Source organism: Tachysurus vachellii, chromosome 18, assembly GCF_030014155.1.
Source record: "Tachysurus vachellii isolate PV-2020 chromosome 18, HZAU_Pvac_v1, whole genome shotgun sequence".
Lineage (NCBI taxonomy): Eukaryota > Metazoa > Chordata > Actinopteri > Siluriformes > Bagridae > Tachysurus > Tachysurus vachellii.
The window spans coordinates 5,501,588-5,524,022 of NC_083477.1; the positions used below are offsets into that span (position 1 = coordinate 5,501,588).

Below are 22,435 nucleotides of genomic sequence, written 5' to 3' on the forward strand. Positions count from 1 at the left end.
GGGGAAAAAAAGATGTCTGTCATGTAAGAACATATTCAGCCTGCTGTTTCTGTATTCCTGACTTTCTGTGCAAGGCTTTCTCTCACCAGGACCATCATGGCCTCGCCTTGTTTGCTTTCAGCACACAAAAGTGGCACAAAAGTGTACAGTGTAATCTTAAACCCAGGGGACGGGCACTTTCTCCTGGTAACGCTCGCTGTGGGAACACACACACACACACACACACACAAACACACGGTCCAGCATTGGCTGTGCAGCCACCGATGGGAACAGGAAACCTCCTGGACCACTGTTTGTTTTAGGAACTCAAGAATGTGTCCACTGGACATCTCAGTGTGTGTGAGTGTGTGTTTGTGTGTGTGTACTGTATGTGTGTGTGTGTGTATGTGTGTGTGTGTGTGTGTGTGTGTTATTCAGTGCAAAGCAAGAAAGATTCCTACAAAATAACAAGAGGAAATGAGAGTTTAAAAAACAGTAGTAGAAAAAAGGTTATTAAACACTTTTAGTTTATGTCCTTTTTCTTAAAATCACAGACAATTGTAAATCCAAGGTCTTGATCCATAGATACCATACAGAAAGGAGAGGAAATGAAAGAGGGGGAGAAAATAAGGTGGTGAAGGCTAAGAGATGACTACAGAGGAGAGAGGCACATCTCTGACAGCTACTTTGTAACCAAGCTAGGTGCATTTATCATTCCAGTGTAACACACACTCACACACACACACACACACACACACACACACACACACACACACACACACACACACACACACACACACACACACACACACACAGGTATGATTGGAAAAAGACCACAGCTCTCAGCATATTTGAGAAACGGTGTGTAGCAGCAATGAACACACATTAGCTAGACTCATGAGCCAGACAATTGGCTTCATCTGAGTTCCCTGGTTTCTACCAACCTCCCAATGTTAGATTTGCTGCTAGATGTGAACAAGAGTTTAATTGTGAGTGTGTGTGTGTGTGTGTGTGTGCGTGCGTGCATGCTTGCGTGCGTGTGTGCACGCACACCACAAAAAACCTGCATTTCATAATGTGTGAATTCAAGTTTCAAGCCCAGCTTTCCCAGGATATGTTCTGGATCCACAGTCCTTAAGCAGGATAAAGAGATTACTGAAGGTAAATTAATACTAAGGCATTTAGCATCTATCCTGTAAAGAGTTCACCTATACCTGTAAAGAGTCTATCTATCCTGTAAAGAGTTCTTAGCATCTATCCCATCTAAGGCATTTAGCATCTATCCCTCTCTTTACAGGGATAGATAGACTCTTTACAGGGATAGATAGACTCTTTACAGGTATAGGGTCTATCTATCCCTGTAAAGAGTCTATCTATTGCTGTAAAGAGTTCACCTATACCTGTAAAGAGTCTATCTATCCCTGTAAAGAGTCTATCTATCCCTGTAAAGAGTTCACCTATACCTGTAAAGAGTCTATCTATCCCTGTACAGAGTCTATCTATCCCGGTAAAGAGTCTATCTATCCCGGTAAAGAGTCTATCTATCCCGGTAAAGAGTCTATCTATACCTGTAAAGAGTTCACCTATACCTGTAAAGAGTCTATCTATCCCGGTAAAGAGTCTATCTATCCCTGTAAAGAAGCAATCTATCCTTGTAAAGAGTTCAGCTATACCTGTAAAGAGTACATCTATACCGGTAAAGAGTCTATCTACCACTCTAAAGAGTCTATCTATCCCTGTAAAATATATATATATATCCCTGTAGAGTCATCTATCCCTGTAAAGAGTGTATCTAGTCCTATAGTCTATCTATACCTGTAAAGAGTCTATTTACCACTCTAAAGAGTCTATCTGTCCCTCTGAAGAGTCCATCTATCCCTGTAAAGCATCCATCTATTCCTGTAAAGAGTCTATCTATCCCTGTAAATATATATATCTCTGTAGAGTCATCTATCCCTGTAAAGAGTGTATCTATCCCTATAGTCTATCTATCCATGTAAAGAGTCCATCTATCCCTTTAAAGAGTCTATCTATCCCTGTAAAACGTCCATCTATACCTGTAAAGAATATATACTGTATATATCCCTGTTCCCTTTGAAGTCATCTATCCCTATAAAGAGTCTATCTATCCTTAAAATCTATTTATCCATGTAAAGAGTCTGTCTATACCTGTAAAGAGTCTATCTATCCCTCCAAAGATTCTCTCTATCCCTGTGCTGATGCCGTTTGTCCAAGTTTGATATCTTTTCTCCATCTTCACTCAGCAATTCACATCTACAGGTCATCTACTCGACTAGGTGGCAGACCTAGCAATCAGCAATAAGAGCAGGTAGTATAGCAAGGAAAAAACACTCATCCACATTAGCAGCACACAGACACAGACCTCTTACTCGACTAGACAGGACGTCTAGAATACTTGGAGAGATGATGCAGAGGAAAACAACTAGCTGGGAACACTGGAGGTAAATACCACTTTGCAAGCAGAGAGAAAAAACTACCAGGGGTAAGATCATAGACAATAAAAGCACTAGGATTTTTTTTTAAATACAATAACTGAGGAAGAAGAGTTGAGAAAACTGTACAGATGGCAGTCCCTAGCTTTGGAAGACAGGATATCTGTGGCTCACATATAGGAAGCTCTATATGGTGTACATGTGATCTGACACGTACGAGGTGAAAAGAAGAAGAAGAAAGGGAAAGATGGCTGTATGACAGCAGAATTTATTACAAATTCTGCCTCATACGTCACCTCGTTACATTGTTGAAAGATATCCAGGTGATTCACACCACCATAAGTGCTTCAATTTCAAATTGTAAAATAAATTGGCAGCCCCATTTTATACGCTTAAATGCTAAAAAGTTAAATGTTAGACTCACCGTATTGAAGTTGGGAAACAGGCTAAGTGGACTGGAACCGTTGAGTCTGAAGGGCAGAAAGTTCTTCAGCTCCAGAGGCGTCTGCAGCGGGCGAGTTTGTACGGGTAACGCAGCCAGCAGGGGGCTGCCCTGAGCCGCCGGACCTGTGCACACATCCAAAAAAAAAAAAAACATCAGAGAGGACTTCTGTCTCTACTGAACCAATCAGAGGTTGGAGACAAAACTGGGACAAAATACAATATAAATCCAAGAAATTGAAACTCAGTGGGTGATTTAATAACAGGCTTAATAGCTCAGGTCAGAGCAATCTCTGTTGGTATTGAAATTCATGCTGCCAGAATAATGCAAAGAAACAAAAAACATACTGCTGCAACTTCAAGGGACCCAAAATAAATCATATTAACTGAAGGTGCTCTGCTTAACCAATCAGTCATTTGTGCCCGCAGGCTTGTTCTGGTTCAGAGTTTTGCTAAGTTAAACATTAGCAATGCAGATGCAATCAGATCAGTGTTGTGTCTGGTGGGGGGCCTAGAGCGCCACCTGCCCCCTGGCCAACACAGGCGCCCCCCTGTAGACACTGGGAGTTGATAGCGTATTAGATTGTCAGGTGTAAAACTGTGTGTGCTGTCGCTGTTATGACAAAGCAGAAAGATGATCGCACAGAGACGAAACCTGGTAGCCAGATTAGTACAATTTCTGCAATTGAACCAGTGAACTTGTTAGACACCTGGACATTATCCTTGTAGCTGAGGTGTGACTTCAGACACCAGCCATACGTTGATACGTTTATGCTCAGAAGTCACCCACATCCTCCCTCTAGGGAATCATCGATCTCTGAATGCTTGACGAGGCGACAGGATGAGGAGAGGATGATTTCACCCTGGATTATGAGGAGTATAAATAAATCTATTTCTCAGCAAATGAACCAGAACCTTATTAAAAAGCCATCATTCGCTCTTCATACAGCACGAAGAGACAAACGTGTGTGGGGAAAACCGACCATACAAACTTGTACGCATGCGTTTACACACACACACACACACACAGTAATGGACACTGCAGGTATTAAGGATTTTAGTGTATACATCAATATGTGTGTGTTCGCACCAGGATTTTTTAATGGAGCTGAGATGCCGAGGTTTTTCATTTTCCGCTTGGCTGAGCCTGAGATCCAGGAGCACTTCGTATTGCTTACATACCTCCCTACCGCATATATCAATCACTACAGTCACACACACCCACACACACACCCATACACACACACATGGCTGCACACAGATACACAAACACGATCCTGCACATTATAACTGGTAACTAAAACATATATAGTGGAACAGAACTCAGAATAAATTGCATCTAGAGATCTTGTGGCTAACTGAACAAAAAACTAACAAGCAAGGTTGGCAAGACTCTGCGAATTGGGTATGTGTGTATTGTGGTCTGCGAAAAGGGTCAAATTTGGATATTTTCTTCTCTGAAACTACAGTTTAAAGTGCAAAGAAAGTGAACATAAGGTTAGGATCTAATTCTAAAAAATTATTGATGCACATCATTTTTTATTTTCTAAAACTATATATAGTGGAATGTTTCTAAACAGAGATTGGAGTTAGGTACAAAAAAGCTTGATGATGATATTCTGTACATCAAGTACAGAACATTCACAAGAAGGAGAAAATAATAAGCATAAAAATGACCATAATCATAAGAAGAAAAAAGAAGAAAAGAAGGTGAGGATAATTTGGTATTATTTGATACTTAAGGACATGGAACATTACATTGTACAGTGCGTGTGTGTGTGTGTGTGTATGCATCTGTGTGTGGGTGTGTGTGGATATATCTTGTGCGGTTCCCACATGGATAGGAATATCAGGGTGTTTTTGTGTTAGAGGGATATTTGTCAGGTGCCTATGAAAAAAACTGCTTTACAAAAAAATGAGTCAAAAGGTTTGCATTTTATTAGTGATGCAAGACTGATGGTGAAGCATTAATAGCATTAATGTCTATGCAGGGTTCTCACAGGGATATGAAGACAAATTATGTCTTCGTGTCTGATTGCCCCACCCCACCCTTAGCCCCTTCCCACTTCTGCACACCTGCTCCTGATGTATTATTACCACTTCTCCTATTTATACCTGTTGTGTTGTGTTTGTTTTTTGCTGCCCCGTTGTAGTTTCGGTGTCTCTTGAGTCTGTGTTTTGTTCTTTGTTTTATGTTCCTGGTTTCTTGTACAGTATCTTGTCTTGTATTTATCTGCCTTAGTGTTTTCCCTAGTGTCTTCCTGTGTGTCGATTCGATTATAGTATTAAATCTCTTGTTTTTGCCATCCATGCGTTTGGGGGTGATTTTTTTTCCCCGTCGGAGGAACCCCGTTCCACTGTGTGTGTGTTTGTTTGTCATGTTTTTATTATTTGGGCCAAATACCAATAGCAAATAACAATGTGAAGGTTTCAAACTTCAAGCTGGTCAACATGAAGATTTTTTTATATATTTTTTTTTAATATAAAAACATAAACAAACTAAAGTTGCAAAGTGAGTTAGCAGTGAGTGACTTAGTAGAAAGTCTCCATGAAGATAAAATTACAAATACATACAGTATGTGTGTGCTGGAGCCATGCAGTGATTTTATTTCAAAATCAGACTAAAACTCAGGTGTAAGAGACAATCTTCACCACAGACACACACACACACACACACACACACACACACACACACACACAAATGCACATTCACAAAAGAATGTAATGTATTAAATGAGGTGAAACATTGAAGTCAAATGATGCCATGTGGTGCACTGGGAATTTGGTGAGGTCTGGCTCGAGTGCACAAAAACAGTGAGAATCGACAGGACCGTACCCTTCCAACACACACACAAACACACACACACACACACACACACTCCCCCTTCTTTTCTTTCCTGACAAGTCGAGTTGAAAGGCATAATCATGATTTTCAGAGTAGTAATTAGCAGAGACTGCAGCCTCGAGCCCCCTTTCTATCCTCCATACATTTTCCCTCTTATACACACACACTACACACCAGCTGCTCTCGTTCTGTCTCTTACTCTTTCTACTGCTTCTTTCTTTTTTCCAACTGTTCTTCTCCATATCTATTCTCAAAAAAGCGTTCGCTAGTTCCACACAGATGTTTAGGATTCTTAAAAATTTGTTGTTGTTTTCTGACCCGTAGCCAGTCCAGGCTGAAATCTAGTGGAGCAAGAGTTTCCTCATGTGTCCTCCATTTATGTAACCCAGCATGCTTTCTCTGTCACAAACACACACCGCTGTCACATTCTCTTTCATCTCAACACGGACTCGGGCAGGACACTGCTTTCTGAAGCATGTGTGTGTCTGTGTGTGTTTGTGTGTGTGTGTGTGTTTGCCCATGTACCTGACAAGAAGCAAACAGGATGTGAAAGACCTATGCAGAAAAAACATTAATACAGAATACCAAAAAAATCCTCACAGAGGGGCTTTGTGTCTCACGGCTGATTATGAAGTTGTTGGTTGATATTCTGTAACACAGATATTGACATGTACAGTAAAAAAAATCATCACAGTTGCTTTACAGGAATTTCCTGATCTTTTCAGATGTACACCAGAGCAGCTACATTTCTGCCGCCGCTGTGTAAACGAGATCATCTGCAAACTATGGGGAATATTTAAATAAGGTTGAAATGTGTGTGAATTGTTCTGAATATCAATAAAGACTTCTTAAAAAAAAAAATTAATATGGCTGCACAATATGAGTTTAGACTAGATGTAGTCCGACAAAGAATCACTCATTTTGTAATATTGTTCTACTTAATTGTGCATCATATTTATATTTACATTTTACAACACAATCAGGGCTGGAATGTGCAATGTCTTGCAACACAATGATATTTTTAGGTATCTATCTTGTAGTGTATTGTATTGTGCGACCTCTTGTCTTGAATGGTTTTACACAAGGTTGCACATAAAGTGGATAAATTCATTTCAAATTTTTAGCCCTTATTTCTGCGGTGTCTTACGTCGCTCTGTGTCTTTATGTAGCATCAGGGTCCTAGAGGAATGTGGTTTCATGTTCGTTGTGTACTTCACCAGCTATATATGCTCCATATAACAGTGAAAGCTTCTGGATTTAACTTGATGCGTAAACTCTAAGCTATGAGACGATCTGTACCTGGATCTGTAAATCAAAAATGGTTAGAGTTTTTTTAATGTCTTTTTGTGCACAGGGTGAACTTTAATCTGCACTGTCCAGGTGCCTTATAGAGACGTGGTAGCTCAGAGGCTTGTGAGTGCCACTGTTGGGCCCTTGAATAAGGCCCTTTACATTCAATTGCTCAGTTGCATAAATTAAATAAATATAAGTCACTGTTTACGAGATCGTCTGACAAATGTGGAAATGTAACACATGTACAAATACCAGGTCTGGAATATTAAAGACCGATATCCTTTATTTATTTATTTATTTATTTATTTATTTATTTATTTATTTATTATTATTACTATATTTTTATTTCAGAATCATACCTAAACTCAGGTGTGAGGGACCATCACACACACACACACACACACACACACACACCGACACACACACAGACACACACAGACACACACATTCACAAAAGAATGTAATGTATTAAATGAGGTGAAACGTTGAAGTCACATGATGCCATGTGGTGCACTGGAAACTTGGTGAGGTTGGTGTGCACCATAACCTACATACACACACGCACACACACACAGAAGCCCTTGTCTGCATACATGTTCTCACAGAAGCCCATGAGGGCTAGTGCCGCTGTGATTGACAGGGAAGACTTGATGTCATTCTTTTCACTAAAAAGTGAAATAATAAAAGCAGACACATGGGTTGAAACTTATTCATTAGTATTATCAGTGTTCTGGGTCCATGACTGCCTGACATATAAGCTTTACATGGCTAATAGCACTTATACCAAGAAGCCCTTTTTACTTTGCTAGTTCATAGCAGAGAGAAGAATAAGAAAACCTTTCACTTTGAAGACTAATTACAGCAGCTATATTGAACCGAATGATTGTGTTTCTGTTTGTAAAGTAAATGGAAACCTGTGTGTCATGTTGGTTGTTTAAATGCATCACAGCGCAAATATCTAAAAAAAAAACCCCGGCTTCTTCGAGGTAACATAAAACGTGTGAGATTAAACATTTCTTAAAATAATGTTCTTTAAATGAAGAAACTGGCTTATGTAGTAATTCACGCTGCAGGCTCAGTATTAATCTATTTACAGATGCACTGACCTGTAGTTTGTGCTTTGAGGCAAAAACGGTCTGTACTGCAATCTCATTAAGGCAAACACAGAAAGAAAATAAAGAGCAAGATGTACTATTTACATGAAATAAACAACTCTCAGTAGAGTCGACTGTCAAATCTTTTTTCACAGCTGTTATTTATCGTTATTAATAAATCAGGGGCATTTTCACAGAATTTAATCAGGGTTTTGTGTGAGTGTGTTCAGGATAAGATAACCAAGGAACAAAAAAAATTATACATTTTATAAGAATATGTAAACTTGAGATGAATTGAATTTTTAAAGTGTGTGTGTGGCTCAGACAGTGGTTCCAGGTGTAACATGAACGATTTATAAAAATATTAACAGCTTCTGTACAGAGTGCCCTGTACAGCAGATGCTCCACATAAAGACTAACGATAAATGACAAAAAAATATAAGAAATAACAAAGAAAAACAATTAATTGATGATATGATGCCTGTTAGGAGACGTTCATTTGATATTTATGGAAGGAGTGGAGAGAGAGAGAGAGAGAGAGAGAGAGAGAGAGAGAGAGAGAGAGAGAGAGAGAGAGAGAGAGAGAGAGAGTCAGAAAAAGAGATAGAGAGGGGGGAGACAGAGTGAGTGAGAAAAAGAGATAGAGAGAGACAGAGAAAGAGACAGAAAGAGAGTGAGAAAGAGAGAGACAGAGAGAGACACAGAGAGAGACAGAGAGAGAGTGAGAAAAAGAGATCGAGAGAGAGAGAGAGAGAGAGAGAGAGAGAGAGAGAGAGAGAGAGAGAGAGAGAGAAAGAGAAAGAGAGAAACAGAAAGAGAGAAGAGAGAGAAAGTGAGAAAGAGAGAGAGAGAAACACATAGAAATAGAGAGAGAGAGAGAGAGAGAGAGACAGAGAGACAGAAAGAGAGTGAGACAGAGATCAAGAGAGAGAAAGACACACAGAGAGAGAGAGTGACTGAGAAAAAGAGAAAGAGAGAGAGAGAGAGAGAGAGAGAGAGAGAGAGACAGAAAGAGAGTGAGACAGAGATCAAGAGAGAGAAAGACACACAGAGAGAGAGAGTGACTGAGAAAAAGAGAGAGAGAGAGAGAGAGAGAAAGAGGGAGATAATGCAAGTAATGGAGTGACTGTTTATTGTCAAAGTCATAACCTTGTCTATGGGACAACATTAGCGATAAATTGTTAATAAATGTGTCATTCATTAATAAGCGAAAGCTTGTAATTGTTGTCAGATTGTTGTGGTACAAGTAAAGTAACCCTGTGGATTAAAAACCTGGTGTTATACAAAAAAATAACACAGTACGCACCCAGATGTGTGTTTCTGTCTAACAGCAGTCAGTTTGTTTCCTGAATTAAAACGTAAAACTACCAATGAGGAGAAAATGACAAGCTATTGTCCTCCCAAATCCCATTTACAGTATGTGCAGTATTTTCAGGGTATTTTCAGTATTTTCAGTATTAAATTGCAGGCTGAAATCACTGCAGCCATCAAGCAGTGTTTCCAGCTAAAGGCATCGTTTTGCCTACAGGATGATTTCTTACCCTGTCTGTGTGCTCACAAGCTACATAAAGATTCCCGAGAGACTCTTTGTGTGGAACGAGAATGCCAATAGTGTTTAGCAGAGAACTCTAGTGTCTTTTCCTTCTTCACTGCACACACTCGTTCCACTTCTAAATCTTTTCAGAAACGCAGATATTCTGTCTGTAAATGCTTTGGCTCTCTGTATTCTTTTCAATTCAAATCTTCCCCCGGTCACCTCTCTGATCCCCCCCAAGCCCACCACACACACCATTTTTTTTTTTTAAGAAGAGGCGGGGGGTAAAAAGATGAGTGTGCTACTTTTGATGAGGAGTAACGACGCATGACGAACATAATGAGGAACGAAATGATGGACTGATTTCAGGCTTGGCTGAGTCCGTGTGTCACAGGGGGAAGCACACGCCGTCTGAATTAACACGGGGCAGAAAGAGCCTCTTGAAAGCACGGGGTCATTCTGACGCTCACCTCGGAAACAAAAGCCATATCCGTCCGGCTCCTGCTTCAGATTTAATCTAACAAATAAAACGAGCGTGCTGAAATGAGGTGGGGATTTTTATCCGCAGTGAGAAATGAACAATGGGGAAAGGTGACGCAGTTTTCCTTCCCTGCTCTGCCTTTTATTCTTTAATTTATTCTTTTAGTTTAGATTGAAGAGTTTATGTTGTACATAAAGACACATGAATTATTGTGTCTGAATACAGTTTCTGTTGGCTTTTGTATTTTATAGGAATTATAACAAGGCTTATTAAAGGCTTATAACAAGGCTTATTAAAATGAAGTTTTTAATTTGAAACGCAAAAAAATATTTTAAAATTATTTTGTCACAATTGAAAAAAAAAAGACTTTTGTTAGCTAAAATGGAAATGGTTCAAACTGGTCTGGACATATATATATATATAGGTAATTCATAAAGCCATAAAAAATCTAGCAAATCTAGCTATGGACTAACAATATAAAATATAAACCTCCATCCGTAGTCACAAAATTATTTGATTTATTTATTTCAAAATAAATAATATTATGGTTCAACTTGACTTCAGGTACTGTCCAGTGTTCATTTTTACAAACCATTAAGTGGATATTATTCTATTTTAAACCTTCATTGGTGTTCAGGTTAAATCAATCGTTTTATATTTTTACTAAACGTGTTTGCGTTTTCTGTAAATCGTTTGCATTTGCAGCTTTATTGTTGCGAGCTGTATTTCATAACCAGCCACTGCAGTAAGCTTTTGTTTATCATGCTTTTATTTTTATTCATCACCTGTATTTGATAAATCAGTTCAAATAATACACATACAAGTGACACTTCCATTGTTAAATGTGATCTAGTAATTGCAAACATTAATCACAAATGTTATCTATATTATTTAAGATTGAGATAAAGACATTATGTATTTCTTTTATTCCAGCTTTGCTTTGAAAACCGCAAAAATGTAAAAAGGTCAATTTGACCTGAACAGTACCAAAGGGTCCAATGGGTGAACATAACATAAGGGTTAAGATTCAGTGTTTGTTCACATACAGGAAATGGCACATATACATATTCTAAACCATTTCAGCTGAAAACTGACCTTCAGTGCAATTTTGTGCTAAAGAAAATTGATTTTAGTGTTAAAATCGTACTGATTATGGTTTTTAGGCTCTTATTCAGCTTGCTGCTGTACTGAGTACCACAGTACTGAGCAAAAGTATAAGGCACATGCAAATAAATTCTGTAAAGCAAAGATTGTTTCAAGATCAATAAAATAAATAAAACTATAAAGAGCAAACAATAATAAAGTAAAACAAAAGCCATATTTGGTGTTGACCCAGCAGTCTGAGTAGACTTTGTGCAGTATGATAAGGATGCTGCTATAGAATCTGCTATAGGTCTGTCACACTTGCTGCGTGATCTTTCCTCAAATAAATCCGAGTTGAAGAACAGTGCTGGTGAATTCTCAAATCTGATTGGTTAAAAAAATTAATTGATTAATTGATGTATGCACTTTACATTTTTTCATGACTTAAAGCATGTTTATAGCATGTTTTTTGGATAAAATCAAGAGAGAAAAAAGAAGAGGCTGGTGAGGGAGTGACTGTTTAGCGAGCTACTCTAACGGAAGTGACTTTCTATTGATGCTCAAGGACGATCCACAAAAGTCAGTGTAGCTATAGCTATAACTGTTCGCATGAATGAAAAATAAAACACTAGTTAACTTATTTGAGACAGGGCTCCTTTGTTTCACTCTTTATTCTGTTATTGTTCTGGATCTGTCTCTCTCTGGCGATGACGATGACAGCATCCTCCTGCAGCCTGATTTCATGCCTGACTAAGCTCAGCCTGAAAAACACACACACACACACACACACACACACACACACACACACACACACACACACACAATCTCTCTCTCTCTCTCTCTCTCTCTCTCTCTCTCTCTCTATCTCTCTCTCACTCTCTCTCTCACATATGCAAGCATGCACCTAAAACACTTGAACTCAGTCGTCTCTATGAACCTGTTTGCATGTGTGTGTGTGTGTGTGTCTGTGTGTGTGTGTGTGTGTGTGTGTGTGTGTGTGTGTGTGTGAGTTAATATGACTGAAATAACCCACGATGCGCTGAACAACACGGACCTCAAGCCTTATCCAACCCTCCATTTTGGTAAAGCTCAGACTACAAGTGAGCCAAGAAACGCTGATGTCAAGAGCTTGCTCATCCATTTTGTCACCATGACAACAACCCTGCCACCCTATGTTCATGATACTTATTAAATGGTGTGGTTAAAATGGAAATGTGCTTTTTTTTTCAAACGAGAGAAAAGAGAACATGTGACGTGTTTCCCATTTAAATGATAGTGAATGAAAGCAGTGAGGAAAGCATTGCTAGGCAGCATACAAATATGGGTGCCAAGAATCAACTAGCTAATGATTAACATAGCGATTTACCTAGCGGGCACACAGTCATTCAGCTTTTTCTATATGAATGATCTAAATTAGAAAATGGCCGTCAATATTTTCCTCAGAATACATTATTGCCTCAAATTACATTTTTAACTCATATTACTTTTATATTCTTACATCAGACTGCATTATTACCTCAGATTACATTATATTATTACCTCAGCGTACATTATACCTCAGTTTACATTATTGTCAATACCTCAGATTACATTATATTCTTACCACAGATTACATAATTAACTCAAAGTAATTTATTACCTCAGATTATATTATTAACTCAGAGTAAATTATTACCTCAGTAACTTTATATTATTACCTCAGTTACTTTACATTATTACCTCAGAGTACATTATTACCCCAATATACATTATTAACTCAGAAAACATTATATTATTACCTCAGAGTACATTATTACTTCAATTACTTCATATTATTACCCCAGATTACATTATATCCTTACCTCAGATTAAATTATTTCCCAAATATAAATTATTAACTCAGAAAACATTATATTATTACCTAAGTGTACATTATTACCTCAGATTACATTATATTCTTACCTCAGAGTACATTATTACCTCAGATTACATTAGAAACAATAATGACAACACTGTAAAGATTAAACTATATTCTGTAACAAGTAACATTTAGAATTACTGTCAAAACTCGTTTTAGTCACGTGTTTTAGCTGGAGTACAGTACTGTACTCAGTAACACAGTACTGAGCAAAAGTATAAGGCACATGCAAATAAATTCTGTAAAGCAAAGATTGTTTCAAGATAAATAAAATAAAGAAAACTATAAAGAGCAAACAATAATAAAGTAAAATAAAGTCATATTTGGTGTGTTGACCCAGCAGTGTGAGGTAGACTTTGTGCAGTATAAGGATGCTGCTATAGAATCTGCTATAGGTCTGTCACACTTTGCTTTTTGCTTTTTTTTTGTAGCAAACCTCAGCAGCATTTACTATGTTATTTTTGGTCTGGAAAGTGGTGTGTATATTCTGCTTTCATTAATTTTTTTGTAATGTTTGAAATTTTTGTAATGTTTTTCATTTTGGAATGAAATTTCAAAGTCACTCAATAATACAAGTTTTGTAGTCACTCAATAATGCATGAGTTATAAAATAAACATCTCCAGAGTGTCAGAAAAGTCAGGAATAAACTGGATTATTCATTCATTTTCAACTGCTTATCTGAACTACCTCGGGTCACTGGGAGCCTGTGCCTATCTCAGGCGTCATCGGGCATCAAGGCAGGATACACCCTGGACGGAGTGCCAACCCATCGCAGGGCACACACACACACTCTCATTCACTCACACAATCACACACTACGGACAATTTTCCAGAGATGCCAATCAACCTACCATGCATGTCTTTGGACCGGGGGAGGAAACTGGAGTACCCGGAGGAAACCCCCGAGGCACGGTGAGAACATGCAAACTCCACACACACAAGGTGGAGGCGGGAATCGAACCCCCAACCCTGGAGGTGTTAGGCGAACGTGCTACACTGGATTATGTTGAGGAAAAAAACAATATCGAGTATTTTTACTCTTATTGGTTCCTGATTTTTGTAAGCTGACAGAGGAACATCACAATAGAGGAAGACAGAAATCTTAATGATGAATAAAATCACTCATGAGTGAGTGAGCAGGGGGTTTGTAGAAAAAGAGGCAACCAAGATACAAGAATTAAACAGCACTTTCCATCCCTCATCCTCATACATCACAAACCCCAATCACACACACTCTACTCAGCTCGACTTAGATGGAACTGCATCTAGACAACACTGTGGAAGTATGGATGTGAATCGGACTGCAGTGGGAGGATGGAGTGGAGGAGCTCAAGCAGGTGATGAACATCTCGATTAAATGATAACATCTGAAACCAGAAGGAGCTCTGCAGTGGACGAATGAGAGAGGAGCTCTCTCTGAGCTAACGGCAACATGCAACTGGGACACAAGACACTGTGCCAAACATACACACACAAATTTGGACATTCAGAGACACTGGTCAAACACACACACACACACACACACACCACACACCCCTACACAGAGAATGCTTATAGTCTATTCAATAACAGGTCACCAAAGTGATCAATAAATACGACCACACAACAGTGCAAAAAAACACTCCTATATGTTGTGTGTGAGTGTGTGTATATGAGAGAGTGTGTGAGTGTGTGTGGGAGAGAGGAAGAGAGTGAGGCACTATCAAAACCAGTGGTGCAGAGCAGCCATCCCATCTGCCACAAGGGAACAATAAAACCCTAGGCCTGGTGTGTGTGTGTGTGTGTGTGTGTGTGTGTGTGTGTGTGTGTGTGTGTGTGTGTGTGTGTGTGTGTGTGTGTGTGTGTGTGTGTGTGTGTGTGTGTGTGTGTGTGTGTGTGTGTGTGTGTACCCTAAGGCTATACAGTGATAAATTACTCCCGTTTGCTCCAGGGAGCAGGGCTGAGGTGGAGAGGGAGGGAGAGAGAGAGAGCGAGAGAGAGAGAGCGAGAGAGAGAGCGAGAGAGAGAGAGCGAGAGAGAGAGAGAGAGAGAGAGAGAGAGAGAGAGAGAGAGAGAGAGAGAGTGCGAGGACTGGAAAACGAACGCTAATGTCTTAAAGATGAAGAGATGAAGAGTAGCAGCTCTGTATAACGAATAGATTAAAACACACCACTTCATTATCACACATTACCAATAAATATCAGTGGCACAGTGGCAACACACACACACACAGACACAAACACACAGAGCCTAAGGGAAAGACAAGCACACGCATGAGGAAAAAGAAAACATCTTCAACAGAGAAAGAAAAAACCACACACAACAGAATGGCAACAAATTAAAAAAAATAAAAAGGTTTTAAAAATGCAAATGCATGTTAAAAGGAAAAAATAAATATAGAAAAAAAGATGCAAAAGAATGCAAAAGAAAATAGAGGAAAGAAATTAAACTTGGAAAAGGAAATAAAAATGGTGGGGAAAAAACCCAGCAGGCAAGAATGCAATAACAAGAGGAAAGAAAAAGACAAGAAGAAACAAAAACAAGGAATAATAAAAGACATTAATAGTAAAAAAATAATAATAAATGGTCAAATCATGAAAAGAAATAGGCCAAAGGTAACAAATGAAATTGAAGAGAAAAGTGAAAACAAATGTAAAGACAAGAAAAAGAATAATAAAAAAGAAAGATTACAGCTATAAAAGAAGATTAAAGGAATAAAAAAACGGAAATAAAGGTCAGTGATATATATATAAAATATGACAAGAAATGTGCAAAAAAGGAAAAACAAAAAGAAAAAAATAAGAAAGTTAAAGTGAAAAAATAAAGTAAAAATAATGGAAGGAAGAAAAAGAAAAGGAAATTAAAATGAAATGAAAAACAAATAGAAAATCAGGAGGCAGGAACTTATGAAAAGGAAAGATAAGAAAGATAACAGAGCAAAAATAATAGAAAAAATGAGAACAATTATTAACCTGACAAACAAGCGAGGAGGAGAATGGATATAAAATTAAAAAAGGTTAAAAAATATGGAAGACGTGTGACAACTACATGAAAAACAAAATAAAATGAACGAATGAATGAAAAAAGGAACAGAAGTAACTGAAAAAAGAACAGAATAAAAAGAAAGAAAAAAGCAAAGCAAAGAAAAGAGCTGCAGGAGAGATGCAAAGCGTGCATGCAGCGCTCTTATCTGCGTCACTTTGTCAGAGCTTTGCTGTGTGTGTGTGTGTGGGGGGGTGTGTTTGTGGTGGCAGTTAAATCTTGCCAAAGGCTGAACATGTGCTGTGCTGATCATTTGATGCTTTTTAAACAGTTTTTTTTCCAGCAGTGAATCAGGAGAAGAACCTCACATACACACAATTACAGCTCCAACCTACAAACACACACACACACACACACACACACACACAATGACAGCTCAATCAGAGCAACTTAACATGTTGGAGTGATGAGATCTGAATTTAGAGCTGTTTATTTCCTGTCTAAATGAAAGCACTTCCTGTGTGATGGAGTCATTTGCAGATGCAGATTTTAGATTCATAAACACCTTGGTGGCCTGGACACACACACATACACACACACACACCACACACACACGCACGCACGCACACGCACGCACGCACACACACGCATGCACACACACGGACACAAACGCATGGACACACACACACACACCCCACACACACACACACGCACACACACGCACGCACACACACACACACGCACACACACACACACGCACACACACACACGCACACACACACGGACACAAACGCATGGACACATACACACATACACACACACTTGGAAACATGCAGACACTTTGAGATATTTAAAAGACTTTTTTAAGCAAATATCTAATACGGAGGACAGTCACTTAAAGGTCATCCTCTTGTCTTGCTCCACTCCTCTCCTCTCCTCTTTTTTTCCTTTTCTTTTTTTTTCTCCTCTCCTCTCCTCTCCTCCACTCTCCTCTCTTCTCATCTTCTCTTCTCTTCTCTTCTCTTTCTGGAGTGTGCTGCATATGTAAATGCCATCATTCTTTATCTGAGAGCTGTCTAAAACACAGCAGCTCATAGGAAGTTTGGCAGTGGCAAGGTGTAATTGTTTTAAATAATCCTCATGCATCACGCTGAATAATAGCAGTCAGTAAAGACTTTCATCTACACAAGAACATCTGCGCTACTTCATTACCGGCCCCCGATCCTGCCAACAGCCATGTAACACCGTAAACACTCCCCAGAGCCAAGCGCCGCCTGGAGACCTATTAACTGCTCTTCATTAACAAGACCCTGCTAACACACACACATGCACACACACACATACATACAAACTCATACTCACACACACACACACACACACACACACACACACACACACACACACACACACTCATACACTCTCTCACACACACAAAAACACACACAGACACACACTCACTCATACACACAACAAAAAAAACACACATATATACACACACATACATACATACATACAAACACACACATGCACACAGTGTACGTATGTTAGTAAAGTTCGGTGCACCTGCAATGTCTGATTTCGTTTGCCATAAGACATGTATAATTATATATTATATATGTTTAAACCTTTAATCAATCAGATGTCTGATAGTCCACATTGTCTGTTTTGTGTTTCAAAACAAAATCAGAGACAATGTATTTCTCACTTTAATCACTTTCACTGCATTCTAATCATCACATGAACACTATTTGTTCAATGTTACATCTGGCACTTAGTTGTAGGCATTTCATTTGCTTTAGGATAGAAAATTCATATAATTATTATTTTTATTCCCAAATAACACCAGACAAGAGGAATTTTCATCATTAAACTTACTTGTAGTCCAGGACCCAAGGTATAAAATGCTTTATAATCCTTCGGAAAGCACGATACGAGATGCCAAGTCAACATGTATTAAAAGAGATTTAATACTTTTAAGCAAATAAAGACTTTTAAGACTTATAAGCAAATAAAACATTGATAACTACTATAAATTTATGTCTTCAGGAATGTAACACACTGTTTTGTGAAATTTTAAAACTTCAAAACCTGCAAATAAATCACATCATAAATAGTCTATCTAATCTATTTATTAGCTTATTTAGCTTGAGAGAGAGAGAGAGAGAGAGAGAGAGAGAGAGAGAGAGAGAGAGAGAGAGAGTATGTGTGTGCACGTGTGTGTGGAGATGTTATAATATCTCTGTGACCACTAAAGTCATTCCATTTAACCCCGAGTTGAATGCATTTCTTCAGAGATCCATCTGAGCTAAAAGAGTAAAAGGGGTGAGAGAGACACACTGTGTGTGTGTACGCGCACGTGTGTGTGTTGGTGTGTGTGTGTGTTTGTGTGTGTGAGAGGAGACACAGACAGCTCCCTCCATCATGAGCTAGAGTTCTATTGTCTCTGATTCGCTCTGTCTGCCTACATCTACTGCCTGAAGGTGAAACTCATGCATCACCCTGACTGCTGGCCTGCTTGTGCATGTGCATGTGCCTGTGCGTGTGTGTGTGTGTGTGTGCATGTGTGTTTGGGTGCATGTTCCACTCTTCAGTGCACGTTGTCGGTATGTGAGAAAGCGATGCATAATGCATCTGGTATACACGCTTTGACGCTCAAACCCAGCGTGGCCTTTTAAATTCACTCTTCTCTTAGTCATAGATGTGACTGAAGCTACAGTCGGGAAATCACTCTACTCTGGCCAGAGAGAGAGAGGAAATGTATGCATATGCAAATTACTGTTAATCAAACATCTAACACATTCACACAGTCCATGTCAGGTGATGCCTCTCCGTCTTGGAATCCTGAGATCTCTCTGAACAGCTCTCTGATCTCACCATCGGTCACTGCACACATCCTTTGACTAACCGTGGACAATCGACTGTCTCTCTTTTTCTCACATTGCTAATCCAATCACTCATGTCAGGGTCTCCTTTATAGTATCGGAAGGATTCGTCCATTTCAATCCACACAGGCTGCTTTTTCAGTGCCTTGCCCTCTCTCCAGTCTTTCCTCCATTGGCTTCCTGCAGCTGCAAACACTGATGTTTGCCAAGAAACCAAGAAACAGGCCATCACCCATTCATGTCAAAGCTCTTATCACACCAACACTGCACCACGTTCCCTCTGCTCCTCCAGCACTGCTCCACTGATCCCACCATCTCTCAATGTACAAGGAAGTTAAGAATCAGGACTCTTTTTTATTTACAGTATTTGGCAGATGTGCTTATCCAAAGAGACTCATATTATATCTAATTTTTTTAAACACCTAAGCAATTAAGGGTTAATGCCCTTGCTCAGTGGCCCAGCAGTGACAGCTTGGTGATCCTGGGATTTGAACTCATAACCGATCAGTAGTCCAACACCTTAACCACTAGGCCACCACATCAGTATACATCCAATACAGGACAGATTGTTGAATTAAAAAAAAATCTTCATTGATATATTTAATGTCTACTAAAATAGTGATTTGGATTAAAAATGTGAACTATAATATTGAAAAATATCTAAGCATCACACATCACATCATCAGCTACTTCCAGTCTGTTTGTAATTATTCCGAAAATAGAGTATTGTCACACAACATGTAAGACTATCCATGTTTTACCGTCGTATCACCTGGTGCAACATTAAATTCATGAAGACGAAACCCTCAGTAGATTCTTTGTCTCTCACACACATTTGTTTTACTCTCCTTGTTAGAACCTTCCACAACAACTAAAACTAACCCTTAACCCTTTTTTTATTAAACAAGTCCTGAAATTTTACAGATACTGTCATCTTTGTCATAATGTATGGTCTCACACACTTACACCCACACACACACCCACACACACACACACACACACACACACACACACACACACACACACACACACTGTTTCAGTCTAAGGCTTTCCAGGTAACTCTGGATGAATCAGCATGTTTGTTAAAATCTACAAGCATTTATTTATTTATTTATTTACACCAGAACCCAATCTGACAAATCTTTAGTACAATTCATAGTCTTAAGCCCTAAACCTCTCCTGCAGAATGATCTCCACTGATTGTAGACCTGACATTTTCAGCCACTGTTGATCTTTATGACTCATGGGAGATGATCAGCGAGAAAAATCAAAGATTTAGCGCCTCTGCATTCTCGGAAACAGTTAACACCACTTGGAGGATCATACAGATTAGTGTTGGTTTTTTTTAAACAAAGTAATGCTAAGTATGTTCATTAGGACACATTCAGAGTGTGTGACATTTATACAGATGGTACAAGTGAACTGGTGGTATGATTGTTAGTAATTGTCTGTTACTGAGATAATCACTCTGTCATGATTGCGTACTGTTTATTAAAAATAACCCTCATTGTTCCTGCACCTTCATCCTGAGCACTAATGCATTGTAAACTTCTCTTATCAGACCTGCTGTAAGACCAATCACTTTGTCTGCAAACTGAGAGGATTAAAGCTTGTGCTCGGATTTAAAACACACCTCCAGCTTGTGTGAGACTGAATGTGGCTGAGAGAACTGATCCAGTCCTCCGACACTCCGATACTCAAATGATACTGATACTTGCAGCTTACAGAGAAGAGGAGAGAAGAGAAGATGAGAGGAGAGGAGAGGAGAGAAGAGAAGAGAAGAGAAGAGAAGAGGAGAGGAGAGGAGAGGAGAGGACAGGAGAGGAGGAGAGGAGGAGAGAAGAGGAGAGGAGAGGAGAGGAGAGGAGAGGAGGAGAGGAGAGGAGGAGAGGAGAGGAGGAGAGAAGAGGAGAGGAGAGGAGAGGAGAGGAGAGGAGAGGAGGAGAGGAGAGGAGGAGAGAAGAGGAGAGGAGAGGAGGAGAGGAGAGGAGGAGAGAAGAGGAGAGGAGAGGAGAGGAGGAGAGGAGAGGAGAAGAGAAGATTAGAGGAGAGGGGAGATCATAAGTGAAGAAAGAAATGAGAGAGGAGAAAATGAGAGAAGAGAGAATGAAAGAAAATAGAATGATAGAATGAAAAATGAAAGAATGAAAGAAGAGAATGAGAAAAGAGATTATGAAAGAAAAGAGAATGAGAAAATGAGAGCTGAGAGAATGAAAGCTGAAAGAATGGAAGGAAAGAGAATGATAGAATAAGAGGTGAGAGAATGAGAGAAGAGAGAATGAATGAATGGGAGAAGAGTATGAGGGAAGAGAGAAGTAAAGAATGAGAGAATGAGAGAGAAAGGAGAAGACGAGAAGTCTGGTTTTCTGCATATTCTTTCTAACCTGGTGCTGATTGTAGCTCCTCCCACAACATTACACTGTATATTAGGGAATGATTTGAATAGCAAACAACAGGGAGCATGTGACATCTCCCTCTTTCCCCCTTTCTCTCCCTCTTTCCCTCTCTCTCTCTCTCTCTCTCTCTCTCTCTCTCTCCCTCTCTCTCTTTCCCTCTCTCTCTTTCCCTCTCTCTCCCCGTCTTTCCCCTCTTTCTCTCTCTCTCTCTCTCTCTCTCTCTCTCTCTCTCTCTCTCTCTCTGCCGTGATTTGGCCATCCTGACAGGGACCATTATTATCCAACAAGCTGTCTATTCAAAATGCCCAAAATGACTCCCAATCATCTCGTCCATCTCGCCCTGTGATGTTGCTCTCTATTTTGTGTCGTGTGTGTGTGTTTGTGTGCGTGTGTGTGTTTGTCTGTATGCGTGTGTGTGAGAGAGACTCTCAAATGTTACAACACAGCAACAACGGCCACGAAATCAAATCATTGCTCTGTGCTGAGACTCGATGCTCACATATGTTCATATTTCTCTCCAATCATTAGCACTGAGTCATTCCAAAATGGCAGCCTGTGCCCTACCGAGCACTACACAAGACCAAATCTGTTTGTTGTAGTTATATCGGGCAAACTGAGAGCGTCAACATTTTTGTCATCAGCCTGCTGATTCCATTTGTACAAAAAAAAAAAACAGAAAGTACAGCTTACTCGATTAAGTGCAAGAACAAATAAATTATTAAGGCAGAGAAAGATCCTTATATTCAAACACAGGTTAAGCATCTGCTATAGTAAATAGTATACAGTAGTAAGTCCTGGGTTGCAATATTCCTAATATGCTAATGACCTATTTGACAGTTCCTGCCTTTAAAAATGTCAAATAATTGTGTATAGTGAGTAAAAGTCAAGGTTTTCAGGCACAGAAAATCATTCATTCATCTTCTACCGCTTATCCGAACTACCTCGGGTCGCCTATCTCAGGCGTCATTGGGCATCAAGGCAGGATACACCCTAGACGGAGTGCCAACCCATTGTAGGGCACACACACACTCTCATTCACTCACGCAATCACACACTACGGACAATTTTCCAGAGATGCCAATCAACCTACCATGC

The 22,435-nt window shown here is 39.3% G+C and overlaps 1 protein-coding gene across 1 annotated transcript in view; it reads right to left on the reverse strand.

The window, feature by feature from the left end:
• znf385c (zinc finger protein 385C) overlaps nt 1-22,435 on the reverse strand; it is a 74,866-nt gene that overhangs the window by 14,909 nt on the left and 37,522 nt on the right. The window contains exon 3 of the mRNA XM_060892970.1: nt 2,857-2,999. Within this exon, the coding sequence (XP_060748953.1) occupies nt 2,857-2,999 (143 nt within the window). The remainder of the gene's footprint in view (nt 1-2,856; nt 3,000-22,435) is intronic.